This window comes from Aphelocoma coerulescens, chromosome 6 (genome assembly GCF_041296385.1).
Source record: "Aphelocoma coerulescens isolate FSJ_1873_10779 chromosome 6, UR_Acoe_1.0, whole genome shotgun sequence".
Classification (NCBI taxonomy): domain Eukaryota; kingdom Metazoa; phylum Chordata; class Aves; order Passeriformes; family Corvidae; genus Aphelocoma; species Aphelocoma coerulescens.
Window position 1 is genome coordinate 3,191,073 of NC_091020.1, and position 25,542 is coordinate 3,216,614.

The 25,542-nt window shown below is 51.8% G+C and overlaps 2 protein-coding genes across 8 annotated transcripts in view; one reads left to right on the forward strand and one right to left on the reverse strand.

The window, feature by feature from the left end:
* Positions 1-5,013: 5,013 nt before the first annotated feature.
* Positions 5,014-11,486, reverse strand: ANAPC16 (anaphase promoting complex subunit 16). 2 transcript variants are annotated; one of them, XM_069018926.1, is made up of 4 exons: positions 11,419-11,486; positions 9,496-9,653; positions 7,475-7,549; positions 5,014-5,761 (listed from the first exon to the last, which is right to left on the reverse strand). In XM_069018926.1, exons 1-4 carry the CDS (start codon positions 11,475-11,477, stop codon positions 5,646-5,648), a joined length of 408 nt encoding a protein of 135 aa, XP_068875027.1. In that variant the 5' UTR covers positions 11,478-11,486; the 3' UTR covers positions 5,014-5,645. The 2 variants fall into 2 exon arrangements, with proteins under 2 accessions (XP_068875027.1, XP_068875028.1); XM_069018927.1 differs by having other exon boundaries at positions 11,354-11,437.
* ASCC1 (activating signal cointegrator 1 complex subunit 1) overlaps positions 11,245-25,542 on the forward strand; it is a 35,226-nt gene continuing 20,928 nt past the window's right edge. The window contains exons 1-8 of one of the 6 annotated variants that reach the window (XM_069018919.1): positions 11,366-11,441; positions 11,964-12,017; positions 12,914-13,038; positions 14,193-14,292; positions 15,161-15,258; positions 16,489-16,667; positions 22,667-22,803; positions 24,945-25,064. In XM_069018919.1, coding sequence (XP_068875020.1) covers positions 12,930-13,038; positions 14,193-14,292; positions 15,161-15,258; positions 16,489-16,667; positions 22,667-22,803; positions 24,945-25,064 — 743 coding nt within the window. In that variant the 5' untranslated portion in view covers positions 11,366-11,441; positions 11,964-12,017; positions 12,914-12,929. Of the gene's footprint in view, positions 11,277-11,362; positions 11,442-11,518; positions 11,533-11,963; positions 12,018-12,913; positions 13,039-14,192; positions 14,293-15,160; positions 15,259-16,488; positions 16,668-22,666; positions 22,804-24,944; positions 25,065-25,542 lie in introns of those variants that run through there. The other 5 variants (XM_069018921.1, XM_069018922.1, XM_069018925.1 and 2 more) reach the window with 5 other exon arrangements.

Consider the following 25,542-nt stretch of genomic DNA (forward strand, 5'->3'; position numbering starts at 1 on the left):
CCGCCCTGCCCGCGCCCCGCCCTTATATAGGGGCGGCACGGAGGGCCACGCCCCCTCCCCACGTGCGCCAATGGCAGCGCGGGGCACGTCCGCGGCGTCTCTCCTGCCCGGCGACAGCGGGGAGGCCGCGCCCCCCGCAGGCCACGCCCGCTGGCCCCGGCGCTGCCCCGGGCCCTGCAAACGGGAGCCGCGGTTGCGTCAGGGCCCGGCCCGGGCTCTTGGGGCTCCCCCGGCCCCTGACCCCCCTCCCCCCGGGCCCGGAGAGCCCCCCTGAGCAGAAGTGCCCCCTCAGCGCTCGGGCTCACCCCCGCACCCAGCCCGTGGCTCGGACACACGCATCACGTTCCGGTGGGGAAGGGGGCACCCGCCGTGTCCCCGTGGTCCCCGAGCCCTCCCTGGGCTGGAAAACCAGCGAGGGCTTCCCTGTGGGTTAGGTCTTAATCGGCCTCGTCTTCCAGGGGCTGTTTGTGTGGTGGCACCGGCACGGCCGAGCCCTGCTGCCCTGGCACGGGCCGGGGCTGAGCCCTGCTGCGGGGACAAGCCACACCGCGAGCCCGCTGCCCGCCCGCTGGCCTCGTCCCGCTTCCCCAAGGCAGAAAGGGTGGTGGAGTGAGACTTGCTGAAGATCAGGTTGGGCGGGGGCAGGGCACGGCCAGGCTGGGGGCTCGGGGCTGTGGGATGGAGTTTTGCTCCATCCGTGCCAGGCTGGGGGTAAGCCCCGTCTGCCTTCCCGGGTGTCTCCCGAAGCGGGGACGCGCCAGCCCCGCGCCCTCCGCCCTGGCAGCGCGTTCCCCGCAGCCGCGGGTCCTGCGGGCCGGCCCCCGTACGTGACCTTTCCAAAGCCAGGCCCTGAGGAGCGCAAGGAGCCGAACTGGAGATAAAGGGCTTTGTTTGTCCTCCCGCTGCGCTGCCTGCGGCTTTATCGGAGGGGCTGAGCACACTCTGAAGTCACCCCGGGACCTATCTTGGGTCCTGTCCTTCCCTAGCCGAGATTGATAAGAGCCCGGCGACGGCGGAGAGCACACGGCGGCCAGGAGTGAGGGGCGTGGGTCCCCCACCCACTGCCTGTGACCTCCCACCCAAAGGGTGCAGAGGGCCTGGGCACCCCACCAGCAGCTGTAGCTGCTTTCTAGGGATCAAAGCTTGAATGCATCAGCATTTTGGGCATGGAAGTCCAGGCTGGGGGAGTGGGTAGCATCCCAGGGAGCAGAGGAGATGCACGGGGAGTTGGGAACAAGTCCTGGCTTGCGCCTGCAGCTTGCAGAACTACTCCTCTGCTTTTTGGGACAAAAAATGAACAACCCCCAACCCCAGCTGTTAAAAATACACCCCAATATTTGCACACTCGTGCTTGAAAACAGCTGGATGGTGCTTGGGATCCTGTTTTTCACAAAATGTACCTCGTGGGTTATTTCTCCCCACAGCCACCACGTCCTTGGTACAAATGTCAGCTGGGCGAGGCTGAAAATAGATGAGGATCTGCTGGTTTTGGGGGGGGTCAAAGCAGGGGGAAAGCAGCAAATAAACAAAAAAAGAGGTAAAGGACCACAGGGAAGGCGCCTTGCTAAAAATAAGCTGGAATTCTGGAGCCAAGCATAAATATTTTTCTTTCTTTGCCATAACATCTCCTGGTAGGCAGTGGAGCAAGCAGCTCTGGTGTGATGGCAAGTTTTAAAGGGAAATGTAATTTTTGATCCCTTCAATAAAATAATCCAGCTGGGAGGGGAGGGGAGGCAATGTGGGGCTGGCAGCTCCTTCTGCTTCCCAAAAGAAGCTGAGATCCAGGCTGCTCCTCTGCAGCAGGGCCTCTAGGAATGGTTTTGGGCCGGAAAGTAAAGTTTTAGCTACAGTGTTGGCAATCCCTGCACTTCCCCTCCCCTGGTCCTGCTGCTGGCAGTAAACCCAGCGTGGTTTCTGTGGACGAGCAGCGTGTCTTTCCCCCTGACCTGCTGTCCTTTCTGGGAGAGCAGAGAGAGATTGAGGCTTTCTGGACAGTCTGTTCCCAGACAGCTGTGCCTGTCCTCTTCTGTGATGAGATTTACTTGATTGTTCTGATTTCCAGCCTGGCTTTGCAAAGGGTTAAGCAGGAGCCGGGGGGAGCGGCTGGCATTGGGGAGGGTCCTTGGCTGGGCCCCTGCCCGGGATGTGCTGAGCTCAGCGCTTTTGCAGGCTGCAGGGGGAGGGGGCTGGGAAGAAGGAGGAGGAGGAAGAGGAGGAGGAAGGGAGGAGATGTACTGAGGGGCTCAGTGAGTGCCCTGGCTCACGTCGGGTGCAAACTGTGCCCCCTGTGCGGTGGGGGGCAAATTCCTGCCCCATGGGCTGCTGCTATGGAGGAATCCCTGGCTTCGTGTTTTTTCCAGCAGCTCTGTGGCCCAAGAAGTTGCTTTTAGGTAAATTTACACACTGTTTTGGCACACTGGGTTGGCACAGACACCGGTGGGATCCTCTGTGTCCAAGTAACAGAGGGGCTGAGGCCATGGTTTTTACTGAGCCCCTTAAGTGCCTGGTGGGGTGGGTGTCCCTCACGCTGGGTCCCTGGTTGTGGCAGGGGGTGACGGGCACATGAGAGGTGACCCTGCGTCCTCCGAGCCCGTGGCCAGCTCTGACAGGTGAGCTTTGGCTGCGTGGGACGCGGTGGCAGGTCCCGGCGTGCTGCTGGCCGGGCAGGTCTGTGCCACAGCTAAACCTTCCGGGCTCATCTCTCGCCCCTGGGACAAGCAGCTGCAGGAGCCGGGCGGAGAAACAAGGAACGTGCATCCAGGAGGGCGGTGGACAGGTTTTGGCAGCTGAGATGCCGAGTGCCAGCTTGAGTGCTGGGTCGGCACTGTGTCGTTCGCAGGGTGTGGGCCGTGAAACTCATCTCCCCTTGGGTGCTTTTGGGGGAAAAGATGGGAGACGGTGTTTCTGGGGGTACTGCCCCACACTGCTGCATCCTTGATGTTGGGAGAGGCCCTCCCTGGCGGGCAGCCTGCCCGGGCAGCGAGGCGAGCGCGTGCCTTGGCGCTGTGGCCGGTGTTGGGGCCGTGGCCAGCGGCGAGAGGAGCCAGGGAGGGGAGGTGTGAGCGGGGCTTGTGCCGGTACATAACGTTCTGCTGCGAGCACCCACAGGAAAACCAACCAGCAGCCCTGAACGAGGCTCTTTGTTCGGCTCTTTTTCTATTTTCCCTCCCCTCCCCGCATCAACTTTTTCTGGCAGCTGCCGGGCTCCCTCCCCCCTGTGCTCCGCGCCCAGCTGCAGCCTCCGAACGGCCCCTGAGCTCCTGAGACCCCCGGGCAGAGGGGGCAACAGGGCTTCCAAGCCCCAAGGAGAAATATCCACTGCCGGCGCAGCCCCACTGATCTGCAAAGCAGGAAATAGGTTGGCTTGGGAATTTCCAGCTGCCAGGGAAAACCTGGGTTTGGAGGAGGGGGAGCATGGAGGGGTTTTGCCCATACAGATCCCTCCAGTTCTCCCTGCCTTACATAAAGTGTTTACTGAGAGGGAGGAGGGAACGGCCAACAACATGTTTTTGCATTCGTAGTACTGTACAGGGTGAACTTTTCACTTCCTCTCAATGGCTCTCACACATGTGTCTATTTTGGTGCTGGGCACACATACAAACACACCGTGTACAGCACAGAGCTGGGGACGTTCCCTGCTCCTGCTCTGTCCCAGTACAAGAAACTGCTGGAAAACAAGGAATGGGAGGAGGGCGAGGTGGATAAATCTCAGCCCTGCCGTGTTTTGGATCTGGACAGGGAAGTCTGGGCAATGCTTGGGCATTGCATCCCGTGGGCAGAGCTGCAGGCGCCAAGCCCCTGGCATCCCAGGAGGGCTGGCAAGGTGGAAAAGTTTCCCAAGTTGAGCAGCAAAAAAGAAAAGCTCTTTCTGTGCCTGATTGTGCTGGGTCAGCGAGTAGGGGGGACCAGGAGTGAGTGAGGGGGACTGGGGGATCTGCTGCTCCGTTGCCAAACCCCACAATGATATGGGGTAAGGATTTCTGGCAGGTTTGGCCAAGGTAGATTTAGGCGGCTGGAGTAAGCAGGATTAAAAATAGATGCCACCAAGCAAACAAAAAAGTGGAGGGTTGAAGCGCTCCCTTCTTTCCCAAGCAAGCCCATCTGGGATGGAGTTTGAGTCCCGCCTGCCGTCACGTTTAGAGCGCTCCTGGCCGCGGAGCCGCTGACTGTGCAGGAGGCCCCCGCAGAGCGGGGCCTGGCAGCCCTCCAAGGCTGGGGAGGAGGTTTTCCGGGCTGGGGCCGGGGCCGGGGTGGCCAGCGTGGGACACGTCTCAGCTGAGCTGCAGCCCTACGTGAGAACGCCCCTGCCCCGCTCCTGCAGCCGTGCGGTGAATTTCCACCGAGCTGGAATTGCGGCTTCACGTGCGGATCGGGCAGCGTGGGGCTCTGGATTGCCCAAAGCTGACTCTGGTACTGGAACTAATTTATTAACAGCAACAAACACAGAAGGTGGCTGTATACTTTTCCCCCCTTAGTTTTAGCTAATTGCTGGTGATCTAAAATGGGAATGGATTCCAGTTAATCTGTTTCAATCCAGATGTGGCTGGGCTGAAATAGTGAGTAAAAAATACAATCATCTCGTAAGTAAGATGTTGAAAATTGAAAAATTAGGCATCTGGAACAGTAAATCAAATAATTGCTTGCATACGGTGCTGCTCCTACCCCCTGCTGGCCAGCAGAGCTGTGGGGCGAAGGCTCTCATCCATGGAAAATCAACATGTTGAAATGGTTACACCAGAACATGGAAATCCAGTTCCCTCCAAGAACAGAAGTGAAGTACAACCGAAAAACAAGATGATTAAAATGGATGGTTTTAAACCAGGTTCTTCTCCTCTGGCTGAGTTAAACCAGGATTAAAATCTGACTTAAATCAAGGCACTTTTGAGCATAGTTTGGTTCCTCTCATATTGAACTTCAGTCTACCACTGTGACAGTCGAGCTGCCTCTGAGCTTCACTAAACCTCCTTTACTCCCACACAACTGATTGTTTCCCTCATCAGACCAGATAAAGAGTTTCAAAGACACAGTTATTTTATTGTTATGGGGAAATCTAATACAGAACAAAGAGGACAAAGTTTCAGGGTATTAAAGATAGAGCAGAGTCCTGCCAGCACTACCAGAGAAATGAGGATGAAGAGGGAACAGCCTGGGCAAGGCCTGAGGCACTGCTGGAGGAGGTGACATCGCCTGGCCCCTCACCCGACGCCAGGACAGTTCGTGTCCATCCCCCAGAAGGACGGCTGGGGCTGAGGAGTGTTCCTGGCATTTGCTCCAGAGGGTTTCCCCGCTCGCCCAGTGCTCCGGCTGCGCTCCAGCAGGAGCCCGGCCCGAGTTACAGGGTCACCCTCCCCACAGCCACACTGTCCGTGTGCCCTCCTCTGTAAACAATACGGAGATTCTCCGAGGGCTGTACAGCTGATCCTGCCTTCTAACTTACAGAAACCAAGCCCTGCCAGCCTGTAAGGACCTATAGAATCCCGTCATTTCCGTTTATTGGCAGCTTTACGGGGGGATCCCCTCTCAAAAAAAACCCAAAGCCCCATCCTGCCGATGCAGCTGTCAGCATCTGATAAATGGGGGGTGTTTTGAAGCCAGGCCAGGGAATGTTTTTCTTCTGCTCCATGACAGCAGTGATCCAGACACGCTCAGCCTGAGGAGGGAGTGAATCCCAGGAGCTGCTCTATTGGCTTGTACCTCCACTCATCTGCCTCCAGCTCTTCCACCAGACCGGCAAGTTTTTCCATCCTTGCGACTTGTTGATCTGTGAGGAGTTCAAAGGTAACTGTGGTTTGCAGTGGCAGCGCAATTAAACCTTTCAATTAGATGCAAATTCCCAGCTGTCAGTGGGGAGTAGGGCAGGATAAAACCCACAGAGCCCATTTGAATCCAAACCCACTCCGTGCAAACAGTGAAGAGAAAGCAGCAACAGGCTTTTCTGCCCCAGTGTGTGTTTACCCATCCCTGCCCGTGCCATGTACATTCAAGTCCTAACAGGGAAACATCAGGCCCATTAATGTATGGGGGTGAAAACAGGATGAAGCTCATTTCATAAAGCATAAATATTTATAGTGCAGAAGAACAGAGAAGTTCAGAGAGGGCTTGGTCAGCCCACGGTGGAGCTGGGTGCAGCAGGAGGAACTGTGCTTTTAATGAAGGTCCTCAGAGGAGGACCTGGATGAGTGTGGCAGAAAGGCTCTGCAACCAGAGCCTGCTAACGAGAGGATGGTCCTGGAGATCCCCCAGACAACATCTTCCTCTCAGGTTTACTTATAACGAGTTGTATGTTGGGCACACAGGGTCCATTTTCACTTAAATGAGCTGCAGTGGTGCAGAGGTGGGAATACCCCTTCTCCCAGCTCTGCTGGAAGTCTAACAGTGCTGTAAACTCACTGCAGCCTCTTGGAGAGAGCAAGAGGCGTAACATAAACTGTGTGTGATTTATGCTGACTGCAGCAGTGGGTGCTTTTAAGAGGGACTGTTCTCACTCCACCTCCTGCACCCTTTTGGGAACTGTCAAACAAACAAGCCAAAAAATGATGACCTCGATCTTTTTTTTTTTAAGCCCTTCGCCTTTCTTACAGGGAGAGAACCGGGAGGTGCTCCGCAGTTCCAAAGGCTGGTGTCTATCAGGGTGCCGGGCTGTGTGGCAGCCCGTGGTAGCTGCAGCCACAGCAGAGCTGTGGGAACAATGGCTCTGAAGTTCAGCCTTGCTTTCTGCAGAAATACAGGATCACACCCTTGCAAGCTGGTGCACTCCCCCACAACCGGAGGAGGACAGGAAACCTCTCCACTCTGAGACAACAGGTGGAAGTACCATTCTGGCTGACAAGAGGCGGGGACCAGAAAGGATGTGACCCTCAAGCAGCAGACAGGATCTGCTGCTGGGCTCTGTGAGAACTGAAGCTGTGATGCAGCCAAGCCCATCACTGGGTCACAGGCACCTGGGCAAGGGCAAAGGGCCCAGCAGGGAGGCAGAGGTTCAAACAGGACATCGGGCTGTTCCCTAGGGAGGCAGAGAGTGGAGCCACGCCACGCCACGCCACGCCACGCCACGCCACGCCACGCCACGCCACGCCACGCGTGGCTGCCTCTTGAGTGCCTCTGGAAGCCTCACTTGACCCTGCCAGTGCCACAAGAGAAACAAAGGTGGAATGGAGCGTCTCTTTGCCCCAGGCCAGAGAGACAATCAGCGCTGGGCCGAGATCAGAGCGTGGGCGTTTCCTGCCCAGAACCTCCTCCTCCGGCCTCACCTCACGGTGCCACACAGCCACGGAAAAACAAGCTTCGGAAGGCACAGCCGGTTCCCACCCAGCCTCTGTGGGCTCCCGGTGCTTTGCATAGGGCTTGCAAAAGGACTCCGTGGTGGCCTGATGTAGCGTTCACTCTGCTTTCTTGTGGTTGGCACCCGAGAGCAGGTCAGGCTTTGCCCCCGCCACCTTCCCCGAGCGACGCGCGGCCGGCGCTCGGTGCTTACCATGCTTCACTTGCTTTAATGTTGATGCAACCTGAAAGCTGAACACAGACTCACAGAGGAACCTCTCAGAGCCATCTGTAAACAGAAAAAGGAGATGGTTGAACCCCAGAGTTTAAGGCTGAGCAGCCCTCAGTGTCCCTGACCTCCTATTTTTATGTTAGAGGTGTGGGTTCCCCCTTGCCTCGTTCCGACACTTTTCCCTGCACTGAGCGCAGCCCCTGTGACCCTGCACAGGGCTTTGGTTGGCAGTGGTGCTACCTGGGAAGACATCCTGGCTGGAATTCTGTAACATCCCCTCTGACAAGCAATTTTAGTCCATTTTAAATAGAAGTTAAGCTAAGGAGAAGCCAGGTAATGTTACAGCAATCTCTGATTCCGACAGGGCTCCGACGCTTGTGTCCTTAGAATGCTTTAGGATTTCCCATGGGCTCAGACCATAACCCTACATAAAGAATTTCAAATAATGTGTGTATCTTGCCATCCAAATCCAGTAATTGATTGCACAAATGACTCAGAAATACAGCAATCTGGAAAACATAGCTAATCGTGTGCCAAGCACTGCATAGTTTATACTGCTTCCTTCTAAAAAACCCCAAAATACCTACGGGTTTATTTAGAAACAAGTGAGATCGTTAAAGTAGCAACAAAAATCAGTCAGTCAGTGGGGGTATCTGAAGAGGAAACTGCAGCCTCTCCACTGGCAGCTGCCTGATGAAAGAATGGGTGTAACACCTTTTGTGTCAGAAACTAAAAAGCCAACCCAGTGCTTCCTGCAACAGGGACAGCGTTTGGTTGTTGCTGCCACCCAAAGCAGGTGAACTGCTGCGTTCCTCCTGGTAAAGAGGGCAGCCCAAAGCACAGTCCATTTAAAGCTCTGTGCCAGAACAATGTAGAGAGCAGTTTCAAAGACAGAACTCTGGAAAAATCTAATCCAAAGATGAGCCCCAGGGAAGAGCTGGAGTTTCACCATGCTCAGAGGTTCCTCGCACAAGTGCTGCCCCAAATATACCCTGGAGACATCAGGAAGGATTTTTTCATGGAAAACATTGGAAGGGGCTGTCCAGGTAGTCACTGGTGGAGTCACTGTCCCTGGGGGTGTCCAAGGAACAACTGGATTTGGCATTCAGTGCTCTGGTGGTGCTGACAAGGTGAGGATCGGTCACAGGTTGGACTCGATGGTCTTGGAGGCCTTTTCCAACCTAAATGTTGGATTCTCTCCTCCGACTCCCTGTCTGTCCTGCCGAGTGGCTCTCAGGAGGAACAGCTGCCTGTCTATTTGGTAACATGAAGTGCTTCATTATTTTAATTTGTTTTGAAGGCTCGTTAAGTTCTGTGAGCAAACCTTTAGTCATAATTACTTCCATAGCCTGGCATATGGGCTCTAATGTGTAATAAAAACAACCCTTCAGCGGCACAGCCATCAGTTCCCAGCTGCCCTGTGCTGCCACAGGGACACTCCAGCCTCAGTCCCAGCCATCCTACGGTGACAAGGGAAGTTCAAGGGGAGCAGACAGAGAGACCCCGGTTTAACCCTGCCACCCGGAGGACCTGCCCTTCCTCCCTCACCCAGAGCTTGCTGGGCTTCTCCTTCCGCAATCCCGACAAAGTCGGTGGCAGGGCTTGGGCACCCAGATGCGAGCGGGCAGGGAGACAAGCTGCCTCCTGGACTAACCCAGTCAAATCCAACCCAAACCAAGAAAATTACTACTTCTGCCAAGAAAAATACTCCTGTCTCAGCTATCTTCGCAGTAATGCCTGCCTGACATCAAAGGATTAGCTAACAATGAGCAATTAACACCGTCATGTTCCCTTTCAGGGAGATGCTTCCCGGTCTGAAGTATTGTCATGGAGCTAAAAAACAGGTGACTGCCAGAAAAATCACTTCCTCATGAACAACTGGTGGGAAGGCTGGGACCAACCAAGCCCTGGTGCTTCCTTTCTACCTCCAGCTTTTGCCAGTAGGGTGCCAAGTTCAGCAACTTGGAGGAGGAGCAGGGAAGGAGAAGGGCAGGAGCAATCACCTTCCAGCATCTCCCCGGCTCCTTTGGGATAAGTGAAGAGGGCTTTCCGGGGCGGTGCCAGGTCGGAAACGCTGAACCCCGACCCTGTCACAGAGCTGCCACTGACTCCGCCGGCCGAGGAGGACGAGGAGGAGGCTGCCATTGCACCCCGGCCCAGCCTGGGAGGACAAAGAGCAGAGCCTGAGTTAGGAAGGGCGTCTCGGAGTTCCCCGGGGCACAGAGACAGCGGCCACACGTCTCCGAGGATGGAGCCGCCTCCGCTGCCTCAGAGCGCCCAGGCTGCCTTGTGTGTGTGGGAGAGCTGCCTGTGCCCACTGCGGGGATGGGCACAGAGCTGTCACACCCTGAAACTGAAGGTAACCCCCGCTCCTACCCCTCGGAATTCCCCTGGGAATTCATCCAGGGCATGCACAAAAATAACGAGGTACAGGTTGCTGGCCTGAATTCACCGGCCTTTAGCTGCCTTGGCACTTGTCCTGCTCCCCAGGGTCATAAAAAGGCAGGGTTTCTTTTTTCCCCCCTTGTTTCCAGGAGCACAAACACAGAAGTCCTGCTGCCTCATAAAACCTGGAAGGCTGCAGGACTGCCAGTTCCAGCGCCGCATCCTGCACGGAGCCACGCCGTGCCTAACTTGCAGCAGCTGCTTTCTGCATCACTCTAGACGTGCTTTTGCCTTTAAAACACTGTATTTGACTTAAACTGGCAATGCCTGAAGATCCATCTGCCTGTGCAGCACAATTCCAGCTGCCTCTTGCACCGTCTCTTCTCAGCCTTGTTTTTAAGAGGTACTGGCTGTATGTTTGTCACAACATGGGACTTAAAACTCATCATGTGCCTCTCTGATAGTAAAAAAGGTGTCACTTGGCACTTATCAGTGACAGCACTTGCTGCTCCTCCAAATACTTATAAGCACTTCCAAATCATCCTTCCCATTTCATTCATTTCTGTTATCGTATTTAGTGCACTTCTGCAGGCTCTGTAGGGCACACAGACAGTGCCCTTGGAAAGCACCAGAGGATTTTGTGGAGAAAATGGGGTTTTAAGACCTTAAAGCTCATCTCATTCCACCCCCTGCCATGGGCAGGAACACTTTCCACTATCCCAGCTTGATTCAAGCCCCATTCAACCTGGCCTTGGACACTTCCAGGGATGAGACAGCCACAGCTTCTCTGGAAATCCTGTGCCAGGGGCTCACAGGGAATAATTTCTTCCTAATATCCCATCTAGCCGTTCCCTTTGTCCTGTTCCTCCATCCCTTGTAAGTAAGTATCTCCAGGAGTGCTCAAGGTTGTTTAATTTACTGTGTGCAATACAGGACACAGCAGCTCACAGGAGGCTGGGGGCTTACGGGCCGTGAAGAAAAACGCCTGCATAAAACGAATTTTTATTTTTGCTATGCTACACCCTGCAACACCTCCCTCAGCAAACCCTCAGGTGCAGCTCCCCGCTCGCAAGGGAGGTGTGACGACAGTTTGCGCTGAAACGATGCCAGCCGGGGCTCGCAGACCCGACAGATTCCTAAGTGTGGCTGCAGGGGGTTTATTTTAAACAAACACAGAGGAGAGGAGGCGGCGGGTCAGGGCGCTGCCTGGGCCTGTTACGGAACCTCCAGCCAACGCCTCAGGCTCCCCAGGAGCCGCCATCTTGGCGGGGGGGCCGAGCCCCGTTGCCCGCGCTCCCGCCCCCGCAGGCCACGCCCATCCCACGGCTCGCGGCCACGCCCGCGCGCTGGCCACGCCTCCCCCGCCCTCCCGCCCATGGCCCCTCCGAGCCGCTTCCCGGTGAGTGGGGAGCCCGCGCGCCTCCGCAGCCTCCGCAGCCTCCGCCCTCCCCGTTCGCTCATCCCATCGCCCTTCACCTTCCGGGCCGCCGGCGCCTCCCGCCGCCGCTGCCCGGTCCCGTTCCCAGCCCGCTCTCCTTCACCTGGGCGCCCGGACGGCAGCTTGGTGCGGGTGCCGCGCGTGGCCGCGCTCGCGGTGCATGATGGGGCGGGCGCGCGCCACTTCCGGCGGGACGCGTGAGGGGAGCGGGGCGGGGGTGAGTGGGAAGGAAATGGCGGCAGGGGCGGCGGAGGGGACCGGGATGCTTTGCTGCTCCCTCTGCCTTCCCGCAGGGGTGTGAACGTAAAGCCGAGCGGTTCGGTTGCTTCACGACCCTCGTTGCCCCGGGAATTTAGGCGGTGCGGGCCCTGCCGGTGCCCCTGCCGCCCTCCCCGGGTGGCCCGGAGTTGGTTCCCGTGGGGCTGCCCGCGGCCCCTCTGGGTCCTCCCCTCAGGAGCCGAGTCCTGCCGAAAGGCTGCAGCCCCAGCTGCGTTGTACCTCCCGCTGTCGCTGCTAACTTTTCAGAAGTCCTGTGTCAAGAAATTGTGACAACAGTGTGTTAAAAACATAACCCCTCAAAAAAGCCTGCGTGGAAACAAAAGCCCCAGCGACTGATTTTTTCATGGCTTACTCGGTTTTTTTGCACAGTTTACCTCTGCACTTCCTCCCTTGAGCTACAGGAATTATTACTTTTATTTCAGTGTAAGTGTTTTTTATGTTTAGTGTAAGTTCAGGTGGTTGGGAGTCATTTCAGAAGGTGGGGCTTGAACTGAGGGGAGAAGTATTAACCTTCTGAATCTGATGTCACTCTGTGTAACAAATCTAGCGTAAGATCTTAGTTGGTTCAAAAGCAAGCTCTTAATTGTTTCCTGTTCTGTTGCAGTGGACAGGTAAGCCGTCTGACAAAGGTGAATTTTTTGGTGCAAACTATATTTTCTGAGTAACAGATTCTGTTTTAAAATTGAGACAACCAATATTAAATTAACCATGCCAGAGAACATAGAAATTCAAGTGCTGAAGATATAAAGTCTGTGACAGAACACTGCCAGCTCTTTGCTTTAGCACCATTAAATGTTCTCCACTCGAAACATTTTTAACTCAGTGCTGGCTAAAGCCCAAAGAAACAATGAAATGACACAGTGGCTGAGGTTACAGTGAGCTTTAGCTGAAACCTGTGAGTTTTGGAGTTACATTCCTTACACTGCTTACATTTCCTCTTTTCACTTGATTGTGCTTTACGTACTTGTGGCTTCTCATTAAATTACTCTTTGATTGAGACATGGAAGGTTTGAGAAGGTATTGCCTCCCTGAAGACTCTACACAGAGGAGCTTTTAGCTCAGGGAGGGGAGGTTTAGATTGGGTGTTAGAAAGGAATTGTTCCCCTGTGAGGATGATGAAGCCCTGGCACAGGGTGCCCAGAGAAGCTGTGGCTGCCCCATTAGAGCAGCACTGCCTGGGATAGTGGAAGGCGTCCCTCCTCATGGCAGGGAGCTGGAACAAGCTGAGCTTTAAGGTTCCTCCCAGTCCAGTCCGCAAGGAAACAGCAAAGTTTGCTTTTCCTTGGCCTGAGTTCGCAAAGCTGTCTTTGTGGTTGCAGTAGGAGGAGGAGCAGGATGGACGTGCTGCGGCCCCCCCTGATAAGGATTGGGGGACGAGTGTACCGGAAAAATCTCATCCAAGAGCAGGCCTTCGCATGTGAGGAGGAGGAGGACTTCTATGCAGGTAAGGAGTGATGCTCAGGAGGTGTAAACATCAACACTGGAGACCCAGGGAGCTCTCAGTGTCATCTGTGATCTCTTCATGAGCACAGAGACCAGCCCGTGTGGTGGGCTGAGGTGTTCAAGAGGGAGAAAAAGGCTTGGCGCTGGTCCGTGATGATCCTGCTGCCCAAAGTGGAAGCAATCCCAGTTACCCCAAATGGGTTGGCTGACTGTGCTGCTGACTGCTCGGTTTGCTTGCTGATTGTGGAAGGTCTCTGGGAAAAGGGAAAACCAGATTGGCTCCGTAGATCCGGTTTTGCCAGGTTTCTTTCTTTTCCGTAGCATGATTATTTGCAGATATGGTAGGTATGGAAGCTGCTTGCTAAAGACCCTCTGTCCTTGCAATTTTTGTGCCTTTAAGAACTGGCCTCCTACAGTGCAGCTTTTGGAAGGTGTTACTTATTTTGGGGACAAAATTCTTCCTGTCCTGGTGTGTTTTACTTTGCCTTTCTGCCTGTATGTTTGTTGTAGCTGTGTGTGAGTTGTTGTGGGCACAGAAAAGCTTCAGTTTTACTCTTCAAATGGGAATGTGGCAGTTGTGTCCTGTTTCTCCTCCCACCTTGCCTTTCAGTGGGTTGCACTAAGCTTTAACAAGGTGCTTTCCATCCAAATTCATCCCTGTTTGTGTTGGAAAGGGGATAGGAAGCATGGCTTCTTTCTGGATGTTCTGTTTGATCCGTGCACGACTGAATGGCCCGCGGATGAAAGCTGCATCTATTCCCCTGAGGCCATTTCTAAATCACTGGCCAGAACCCTTGGACCAAAACTATCCTCACCTTTTATCCGTGTTCTCCTGCGACCTTCAATTTCTGCATTGGCTGCCAGAAGGGACCATTCCCACTGTGTGGGAATTGCACAAACTCCAGCTGAGAAAAAACCTGGGCTGTAACTACCTGTTTCCTGCGCCTCCCAGCTGGCCGGATTTAGAAGCAGTCATTATGTGTTCTTGAGCCGGTAGTAAGGTGATAAATAAAAAGCAGTTATCCACAGCAGAGAGGAGCCCGTTCCTTCCTTCATGTAACGTCGGGAGAGGGCTGGGAGGAGACTGTTGTCCTGCGTAAAGCACTGCCAAACTTGGCAGAGGTTGTGCAGGGTCTGATGTGGTTTTCCTGGTAGGCCCCGGTGACTGCACGGATGAACCCTGCGGTGCCTTTGTGGTGGAGGAGACTGAGCGAGGCTTCCAGTGCCGGGTGGAGGTTCCCAGCCCCTTATACAAGTGAGCCTGTGTGCCTTGGTTTATTTGATTTGCCGTCAGCTGGGGAAGAAGTTGAGCACAAAATATTTCGTTTTTGAGGCTGGGGTGAGCGCCAGATCTCTGGAATGTGTCCCGTGCTCTGGGTTTGAGCGTTCGGGAAGGGGAAATTGGCAATGCCTTTCTAGTGCAGTTGGGCCTCGCGTGACTCCTCACCGTCCCCGTGGCAGGGACGGCAGGTGGTGCTTGCTGGCTGGCAGGAGAGTTTGAGCATCTCTTCCCTTGAACATAAAAGAATCAGGGAGGGTGGGAGAAGGCAGGGGAGGAAGAACTGGAGTGAGCAGCCAGGCAGGGGGAGTTTGTGAAAGCTTTCAGAGAAAGCACACGACTGGAATTGTCTATTGACTCCAGTCTCTTGTTTACTGGGAAACCTGTAGGGTTCAAAGCTCTCTCTAGTTATTTATGACAGTTTTATTAGTTGAATAGTTTTGCTCAAATACAGAGAAGGAAAAGTGGTCCATTGTGTATTTGGATGCTGGCAAATGACTACCTTAAGCAAAGCAAAGAGCAGAAAAAGAGCCCTTATTTTTTCCTCAGCTGGGATAATGGGAAAAGAGAGAACCCAGCTGATGAAGAGGCTGCTGGGCAGAGCTGTCGTGGACCAGCTGACTTACTTTAACTTAAACCAGTTGTGAGCCACAGCTCAACATTGTCCCAGGCCTCACATGTGTGAGGTGCTGGGAATCACCTCTGTGCCTGGATGTGGTCCTGCACATGAAGCTGTGTGTGTGCATCCCTCCAGCACAGAGGGTCCAGGTCTGGACGCACGTGATGGATGGAGCGTGGCTCCGTGTCACTGTGTGAGGGAAACTCTTGCACTTTATGCCTCCAGGTACATCATTGGGAAGAAAGGGGAAACCAAGAAGAGGCTAGAAGCAGAGACTCGAACCTCCATCAGCATTCCCAAGCCCGGAGTGGAAGGAGAAATTGGTGAGTAGAATATGCATAAAATGGACGTGCTTTTATCTGCTCTTGCACAAGCACAGTTTAAGCAGGGAGAGGGTACAGGAGGTGTTTTCCTTTAATTTTTACTTCTGCACAGCACTGACTCACCTTTTGGCCCTGGGAAAGTCACTTCACTTTTCTTCTGAGTTTATTTCTATTGTCTATAAATCTTTATAAAACAGTGTCAGGGTTTTTTTTGTTGTTGTTTTTGTTTTTTTTTGAAAAAGTCTCCTCTGGGCCTTAAATGACTGGCTTGAGAACTTGGGTCCTGAATGTGTTGTATTTTTTTTAGTTTTGCTTTTAAAATAGTATTCCATCAATAAGAAACTGAAATAAGCATTCAGAGAAATGCCTTGTTTATCTGTGTAGGAAATAAACATCAGCATGTGCTTTAATATGAGAAGGGTTTAGATTACATTCCTGACTTTCTGGTGCTCTCACTAGATCCCAACAGTGAGAGCAGGGCTTCTTGTACCTTATCACTTCCAGGGACTTAAAAAGAAAGGAGACATTGCTCATCAGGGCTGACCCGTGTGGGTTCTGCCAGAGTGGGGATTTGGAGGGTTCCTTAGGGCATGCTCCAGAGACTACTGGCACGGTGTGCAGTGCTGTTTGTGACAGAGCTATGAGGAGGAAGTGCTGGGAGGATCCCACTGTGATGCTACACAGGAACATGGTGGTACTTCTCAAGGAGTGGGTCTTGACTTCTTCCCAAGAGCTGTGAAGGACTGTTAGGAAGGTTGAGAGATGCTGAAAGCACATAATAATGGGAAGCCGAGGAAAGTTTTCTCCTTGCTGTTCTTTCCTGTCGAGCTCAAGTGTTCTCTGTTTGGTGCCTTGGAGTACATGCACACATGGCACAGACCATCTTGATCCTTGATCGATTTCCTTGGCTTTTTCGCTCTGACTGCCTATATGGAAACTTGAAATAATGCTCTAGAAACCTGAAGGGCCTCTGAATTGATGGGCTCTCAGTTACTGTATTTTAGGCCCTCAGAGCTGGCTTTCTGGACAGCAGAGGGATGCTTTTGGTGGCATCATCCTGTCTTTGCAGAGGAAAGCACAGCTGTGTCAGCCTTTTTAAGTCAAGCAGGGACTCTGGCAGGTTTTTCAGTGCATGGTTGGGGGTTTGATTTCTGCTGCTTCCTCGGGAGCCTGGGGCTAAAAGCTGAGAGCTTCAGGAAAGCAGAGAGGTGTTGCTGTGTTTCCCTGCAGTGATCACTGGGCAGCACCGGAGCGGGGTCACCTCTGCCCGAACACGGATCGATGTGCTTCTGGACAGCTTCCGTAAGAAGCAGCCCTTCACACACTTCCTGTCCTTCGCTCTTAACCAGCCCGCCGTCCAGGAGAGGTTCCTGCAGTTCAAGGAGCAGGTGCTGGAGAAGTGCTCAAAGGTAGGGATCCACATCAGGATTAGAATGCAGAGTGCTGTTTCATTTATTGAGAGAGCTCTTTGGCATTTTCCTTGAAGGCCTTATTCTTTTCTACTTCCTAGGAATGCATTTTGAACATGCCTTTTACTTAAGGCATGGATCTGCTGTGAATTTGTTGAGTGCTTTTGTGAAATTTTCTGAAAAGTGGAATGGCTTGCTTAGTAAATAGTTAGTAGAGATTTTTCTAGATGGGAGGGATATCTACCTTTCAAAAGAGGGTTGGGGTTTTTGTTTTTAATAGGAAAGTCACTAAATAATGTAGTGGACCTGTCTACATTTTGTATGATTTTTACATAACCGTGAAACCAGGTAGGAATTCACAAATTTGCTGCTGCTTCTGTTTCACTTTTCTTTTGGCTCCTGACAGTGAAGGAAGATGGGCGTCATTGCCAGAGCTGAGCAAGAAATGACTTGGTAGCACATGCCATCCTGCAAATCTCCTCACTTCCCTTCTTCCCCAGGAGACTTGGTGCTGACAGCACTCCTACTTGCCTTCAGATCTTGTGTTGGGAGGAGCAGGAAATAGGCATAGGGAAATGAGGAGGAAAATGAAGGGAAAACTCTGCATTCCTTGGTTTATTTTAGCATGCTTCTGGTCTGACAGAAGTCGTGTGTCGGTGCACAGGGCTGGGCTGAGGAGAGGGAATGGTGTTCTTGAATTGCCATGTCCTCTGAGTGTGCTGGAGGACATCCCTAGGCAGGAGAGGGGTCTCTGTGACTGCTGCAGGTTGTGTTGCAGACACACTGCAGGGCTCTGTAGGCTAATACTCTTCACTTTACGCCATCACTTCTGCTGGCACCTTGCTAAGGGGAAAATACAGTCTTGCAGATAGCACAGCTTAAGAAGTTTAGTTTCCTATGTCTTCATGCCATGGGTGTGAATTATCTGATAACTGAGGAGACATGAGTTCTTGCTTAAGTTCTCATGGTCACTTGCATGTCAATTGTTTCATCTCCAAGAGCAGATCTGAGCTGACTTTGCAGTCTTGTCTTTTCTGGCAGTCAGGATTTAAGCTCCTGTTCTCCTACCAGCTGCTTAATTCCATGACATCTTAGGAGCTTTCTATCACCTGACATTAAATACAACTGAAATTGGCCAACAGATCCAGGGATTAGGCAGTGCAATGCCAGGAGAACCTTTCCTTTGGGCTAGGAGGATGATCTCTCCCATTAGCCAGCAGCACTACTTTCATTAAAGCTCACCTTGATTAAAGGAATGCCTTGCGGGCAGGGGGATGGAAACATTAGCCTGGGGAGGTGTTGGCTGGACAGAGAGTGCCAGACCTGGACCTCGGGCTGGCGTCAGTGATGGCCTGGCTCCCTCTGTTGGTTTCTAGTTCCAGTCCTTGTGTGGGACACACCAAAGGTGCAGTGAGAGAAGCAGCTCTTTGAGGGCCTGGTGACCTGCACGGGGCTCTGTAGAGGCTGCTCGTGCCATTGGCTCTGGATTGAGGCTGCTGCTTTCAGTGTGGTGTTTCTCTTGCCCTTTGTCCCCCTCTACCTGGGCTTATGGCTGCTACAGTCCTTTGACTTGGTCTTCCTGGAGATCTGGCCCTGCTCTACCTGAAGACCTGGCATCCTGGACTCTGTGTATTTGATCCACCTCCTTCTCGTTGTCCTCCTCCTCTAGCTGTCTGCCAGCAGGTCCCATGGATCTCTCTTGTCCCTCCCTGTGACCCCGTCTGCTGCAGTAACCTCAGTCTATCCCAGACCTCTTGCTGGGTTCTGGCTTCCAGGCTGCTCTGGTGTTGGATGAATCTTCTAAGGACCTTTTTAAGTCCTTTCAGTGTCATATTTCTAGGATGTGTGTTTTATCCATCTTTGCAGGTGGTGCTGTTGTTTTGCTCTTCTCCAGTGTTTTCAATCCTGCAGCACAACAGACTGACACGGGACCAGCCCTTCTCCCTGCAGAGTGCTCATTTTTCCTGCCTCCTGGGTGGGTTGCATCTCTGCAGCCCTCCATGGGCCCAGCCTTCCCCTGATGATCTTACTTGTTCTCCAAACCCGTCCTGCTCGTCTGTCACATTGTTGCTCTCTTGCTCACTCGTAAATGTCAGCTTGCAGCTCTGGGAGAAGTGGGGTGTCTGCCATCCTCTTAAAAACATGGTCACAGACTTTGTGCTTTTCCCGAGTGTTGTCAGTCACATTTGGAAGGAGCTGCCTGGGAACATCTGCAAACCTTCACATGCTCCTTGTCTCAGAAAACTGCAGCAATCCAGCCTTGGTCAGAGAAGTGCTGAGAGCAGGTACTGGCCATGTTCATCTTTCCTCCTCCTGCCTGACCTCCTGTCTGTCCTGCAATTTTTGTTCTGTGCCTGGACAGCTCCAAGTCCCGTAAGGGCCTGAAATGTTCCTGGCATCCCTTACATCAGCTCTAGGGTTTCAATTTTCAGTTTGAAATGTAGAATTCAGTCAGTAACAGGTATTCAGGGGATTGCATATGTGTAGCCCAGGAATATGTAGTGCTTTATTTTTCTGCGCTTCCTTCTCCTGGTATTAGCAAAAGGGTTCCTAGATATATTTATTGCTCCTGTTAGTTGGAGGAGTACATTGCTGCCCCGTGCGTCTCTCAATCACTCCTCCAGCCGGTAATGCCACTCTAATACCACTTTATCTCACAGCAGGGTCTGCTAGAAAGCACATCAGTAATGAAAAACAGTAATTCAAAACTGTGCCTCGCAGAGCAATAAGAGAGCTTACAGATTTGTCCAAAGCAATGGGATTTCTCGGAATACTTGAGGAAATCTGAATAGGTTTCAGTGACAGAAGCGGAGCGCTTCTCTTCCTGGTACAAAACATCACAAAACTGGGTAAACTGCAGCCTTTGAATGAGGGGTAATAATGGTAAGGAAGGGAGAGAACCAGGGGTGGGTGTGGGGAGGGGTGTGTGTGTGTGTGTGTGTGTGTGTATCTCTTCTGGCCATTGAGCATTTGTGAGGGACTCTATTTCTCTCTGAAGCAGTTACCATGACAACCATTCATTTATATTTTATAGCATTATGTTGGTGGGTATATGCTTTCTAAGTTTTTTTTGTGGGTGTCTTTAAAAGCTTTTAGAGGATAAACCTTGTGCCGAACTACAAAACACTTCAGGTGTTGTTCATGCTGTACAGGCAGGGCTGCCAGGCAAATTAAGCGGGGCTGAGGGGAGGTTAATTTAATATAAATATGGGGAGGTGGCTCACCTGGACAGGCTCATCACTGATGTGGTGCAGTGGGAGGTCCGGATCACTGGATGACCTTGGAAGTCTCCCCTCATAGTCGTGTAGGTGTCGGAGTGAGGAGAACTGAGACGTCTGTCTGAGCATGCAGGTGGAAAAGGGAAGAGACTTTGCAGTAACATTGCTGTGAAAAATCACAGTTGGGTCTTTGAGAGCTGTGCAAATGCAGCGTTTGCAGGCTGAACAGGCTGCAGATGTAGCAGGAAAAAGAAACATTGCTGTAATATATGGCAACCTGTAAATATCAAACATTGCTAATGAGGTATTATATCTCAGAGTGGAAGGGACAGAAAGTGGGAGGGTTTTTGAGCCTGTAGCTCTTCAGTCAATCCTGTGCAAATGCTGTCTTCCTGGATTGCTCCTTTGTTTGTGGATCAGGGTGGCAGAGGGCATATAGCTGGCATGCAGTATCCTGCTCTTAAGGAAAAAAACCCCAGAAAACATAAAGCTGTCTGCAAACATTGGGAGCTCTTAAAACAGTAGAGAGGACACAGCCAGGGCGGAAGAGCTAAGGAGTTTGATCCCTTGCCTTGTCATGTAGAAAGGCTGAAGTGTGTTGTGGTTTATGATTTCCCTACTACAGGGTCTTAGATTTGGAGGAACAGTGTGCTTGGGCTTTGCAGAGTTGAAGACCCCAGGTAAAACCCTTTCTGTGTTCCTTCTAAAGAAGGAGAGCAGAGGTAAAAGTCTTTGGTAGCAGGAGGGAGAAAAAATGACTGAGTGGAAATGAGTTGGGTTTTTTTTGAGCATGACAGGGCAGTGTCAGGGAGAGGCATAAGCTAAAAAGGACAGTCATCACATATGGATGGTGCAGAAAGGGATTATTCTTCCTGCCTCTCAGCACATCCTTAGAAAGCCCAGGTTTGAACAGTAAATTTTTAGAGAAGCGATAGGGCAGGTTCCCATGAGGCAAATAATTGGGTTCCAGCCTTTTTGCATCCTAGTGAGCAGTATCCAGCCAGGAAGGGCTGCTGAGACACCCGCAGGAACGTTGGCTGTTCCAGGGAGAGCTACCTCTGACGCAGCATCTATTTTATGTGTGAGAGAAGTGGGATCTGCCGGCCTGTGAAAGAGTAGGGAGTGCAAGCAGGGTTTTTAGGAGCTGCCCGAAATACTAGGGAGTAAACCAGGAAGATTATCTAGGTCTTGGCCTGCTTGCTGTGCACTGCTCTTCCCTGCTAAATTCCCCAGCAGCCGTAGCATGGCTCGTGCAGATGATGTGCCATCGTTTGTCAACTCTCAGCCCACACTCAGGTGTTGAAAACCTCAGGGGAAAATGCTGCTTTTGGGGCAGGGTCATGTTTACAGCACAAATCATGCTGGGGCAGAAAATGAGGGCAGGGCTTTGGCTTTCTGACCTGCAAACGGCTTTGTTACTGTACCTCATCTGTGCGCTCTGTGGGAGTGACCTCGGCTGGTTAAATCAAACCTTCTCCCACTTTCTGTTACCCAAGCTGTTGTTTTGTGATGGGCCAAGTATTCTCTAGCTGTGGATATCACTGGAGAAAAAAGGCTGACAGAGAGAAATCATGTCCTGTCATGCATGTGAACAGCAGGGTGAATTAAAGGAAGCCACAAAGCTTTTACTGCAGGGAGGGGAAGGTAGGGAGAAGTGAGATGAGGCCATCCCTGGTTTTTGCCAGGCTGTAGCTGCTGGAGCAAGCCCCTGGCCTCTGCTTTGTAGCCTGCCTTGTCCCTAGTTTAGCCCATAAGCTCTGCTGTAAAGAAGGGTCTGGATGGGGTCATTTGGCCTGAAAAATGCTGAGTGAGACGTGAGGCATTAAACTCTTGACAGGCTGAAATACTGCAGCATTTAAACATCTGAAACATTTCATTTCAAACTCTGGGCACAGTAGAAATTTCAAAGCTATTGTTCTCAGCTGGTGCACTCTTCTGAGATGGAGAAAGGCTTCCATGGCCTGGCAGGTTGGCTTCTTCTGGAGTTAAAATTGGAGGTTATTTAATGCATTCATGGGAAGTGACCACTAAGTGGAAATAATTGTTTTAATATGGCTGTGTTAACCATCCTTGAGGTATTTTTATAAGTATCCTAGAACAAAAGAGCACGTTTCTTAAAGCTGAATGCAGCCACTGCTCCACCTGGAAACAGTTCCTCCCCAGCAGCAACATGCAGCTCTTCTTATAAAGGGAATTTAAACTTAATTCATCTCAGCAAACTATAGGGCATATGGGAAGAAAAAAATATAATTATCAGAGCTGGTATTAGCCGTGCTTGTGTTGTGAGGTGCAACCTGTGTTTAGACAGGATTTAGAGACCATTTAGAGCTTGTCACTACAGCTGATCTCAGCTTTATTGCACAAGAAATGGACTTAAGTTTTAAATCTGAGCTGGCTTGTGCTGAGTTCATTGCTGGTTGCAGCTGCTGCGTCGACAGCTGTGGAAGTCTCCTCCCAAAAAACCCCCGTACGAGTGAGTGTTGCAGGTCAATAGGTCCCCAGTTACAGCCTGCTGCAATGAGCTTCCAGGCTGCTGTTCAGCAGCTCTGATGGAAAAGCAGGCAGGCAACTGTGGTGGGTCTGCACCTCACCTGCCAGGCTGAGCTTGCTTCCTCACAAAGCCTGGGAAATTTTCAACTCTGCATCATTACCGACCCGACCAGAGATAAAAGGATTGATGCCAGTGACTTGGTACCTGTTTTCTGTAGTATTTATCCCTGTGATGGAGCAGGGTGTGTGTGGATGAGGTAAGACACCTGTATGTGATGGATTGATTTGTAGGATCACGGGGTCAGCAGCAGCCTGTTCCAGAACCCTGCGAAGCTTCACCTGACTCTTGGGACGCTGGTGCTCCTGAACGAACAAGAGATCCAGAAAGCGTGTGACCTCCTGCAGCGATGCAAAGAGGACTTTGTGGAGTAAGTGGTGGGAAAGGGATGTCATCACCAAGGCCTTGAGAGAGGGGGAAGCAAAAAACCACTGTCTTCACAAGGGACAGCGAAGAAAAGAGCAGCTCAGTAGTCTCTCTCAACTCCAGAAATTTAGAAAAAGGCTGAAATGTTTTAAATGGGGTAGTAGAAATCACTGAGGAGCCACAAAGAGCCTTACAGCATCTGTAACTCAACTCAAACCCTCAGCATTCCCTGAAAACCTGCTCTGCTCACTTCCCTTCCTCACGTGCGTCCCCATTCTCTGTGCGTGAGCAGTTTTTGCCGCTGTCCCCTGCCTGCTGCAGAGGGAGGGCCGAGCTCCCTTACCTTTGCACGCTGCCTGCAGTGGGCTCTGGCACTTCCCTCCTGCCTCAGAGCAAATGCTGAGGTGTCCTTGACACGCGTTCCTGGATGAGGGGAGCTGTGTGCAGGGAAGCCGTCAGGAGCCTTGTGAGTAATCAGTCTGAAACGGTCCGTGCTGCTCTGGGAGCGCGGCTGTGTCGCTGCCTGTTAACACCGAGCTGCAGATGTTGGGGCTTTAGCTGCAAATGTGATCCAGTGACACCGTAATTAGCTTATCTCTGTTCAGCTTAGAAATTGAAGATGGCCTGAGGGAGTGGTTTATTTACTTATTTCTGCAAAGCCTTTGCACACAGAGCACGGATCCTTCGTATTCATTTATTTGCTGCCTTGGTGCATGAAGAACTGGCCACGCTGTGCCAGCTAATATCTGTGGGAATTAATGCATGGCCAGAATTCATACTGCTGCCTTTAAAAGGATGGCTCCAGTTCAGCTGTTGAACAGAAATCCAAGTGTGTTTCCAGGGGGAGGCTCTGACTGCAGTATTTGGAAAGTGCCAGCTTCCTCATAAGTGGATTGAACTGAGGCCGAGAAAATCATTGCTCCCTATTTCCTTTAGTGAAGGGGGAATCAACACTTGAAGGTAACCTTTAGGTTATTTCCCCTTCTACACCCAAGTAAATATACTTGGAGAATTAATTTAGGCTCCCTTCCACCCACATAAACCTTCAATAGCTTTCATTTCCTGTTCTAAAGTGCAGGCAGTGCCCTGTGAAGGTAGCTGTGACCTTTTTGAACCTTTTTAGAATACATGACCTTTAGTGCTGTTAGTGTGATGTCCATAATAGTACATTTGTGCTGTTTCCCTCCCAGTAACTATACTGGGAAGGGAAACCATGCTCTGCTTATTTCACTTGGCAATCTTTGCTGAGAACCTCAAAAGCTGAACGGAAGTGAGCAAGGTCAGAGCAAAGTCACACTCACCTTGTTAGCTTGTGTTTGTTACATCTGCCTGTCCAGACACTCCTTGTTCTTTCCATGAGCCCTCGGTGTTAAACGAGGCATCACCTACTCACAGGGAGCCCTGGCTGCGGCGCCAGCCTCCCCAGGATGCTCTGCTGGGAAAGGCAAGGAGGCGGCGTGTTGGGAAGCAGATACACGCCACAGAGCGTTTGCAGGTGTGGGAGTGCATATTATATCCTGCACAAAGAGCTGGAGCTGATTTTAAACCAGCTCTATTTACCAGTGGATGTTGCACTCAGCGCTGTCTTCTGTATTGAGTACCTTTCCCAGCGAAAATCAGAGAGCTGGAGACTTTATGGTTGCTCTTTTCACAGGGAGGCAGAAGCCTCTCTGGAATGAGAACTTGTACTATTTACTTCTGGTGGGTTTTCTGACATGTGGATGGAGATCTCCATGTTGAGGTGGCCTCTGAGCAGTGAAAAGTTGACTTAATATGTGTCTGAAACACTGAATATATGAATTTAAATTATTTTAGTACTTGGGGTGATAAGGCAATAGCAGCCATAGCCTTTTGAGCTTTAGGAATTAGGGAGACACATTGAATTTGGGTTTTTTCAGTGCAAACAAGCTGAAAAATAGGGGAAAGAAAAGAACTCAGTGGAGTTCACTGCCTCATAGGCTCTGTGTAACATTTAAGTCCCACTTAACATCAAATTTGTGTCTTAACTACAGCAAAAAAGGGATCCAATATCATTCCCATAGTAAACCCAAATATTTGGCATGTGCACAAGGAGCACTATGTGTTGCATTTCAAGAGCTGGTGTGGTGTTTTGCTTTTTAACACTAGGGATTTCTTGGGTTTTAGCCAAGTTACTGGAGGCCAGCCCCTGACCGTGGAGGTGGCAGGAGTGGAGTACATGAACGATGACCCTGCCATGACAGACGTCCTTTACGCCAAAGTCCGAATGAAGGATGGCTCAGACAGGTGAGTGCCCCGTGCTCCTGTCTTTCATTCCTCCTCAGAGTGCCAGGGAAACCCTCCGGAGCTGGTGGGCGCTGCTGGCAGTCCTCAGGCCAGCAGTCACGAAGATGAAGTCATCCTTGCTTCCTAAACCGGTTGAGGCAGTGATGTGTTTGCTCTTTAAATCAGTCACTGGTGCTGCAGCTGAAAGATGTCATTTGTTTCTGCAGCAGTCTGTCAAGTTGAATAATGGAGTCACGGCTCACATGGGGATAAGATGGCCAAGGAGATATTCCTGAGATGACTTAGAGGGCAGGATGATTTGGCCTCTACTGTCTAGTTCCCAACCTGCAATCCAGATTAATCTGGACAGCCTGGTGTATTCTGCAGCACTTAATTATTCTTAAAACCCAGTTAGCCCAGAAGGTCCTCAGAAAAGCATGACCTGATTACAGAGTTGGTTTGTGTGTCTGTAGCAGCCTGGAACAGGCGCTGGGTGTGA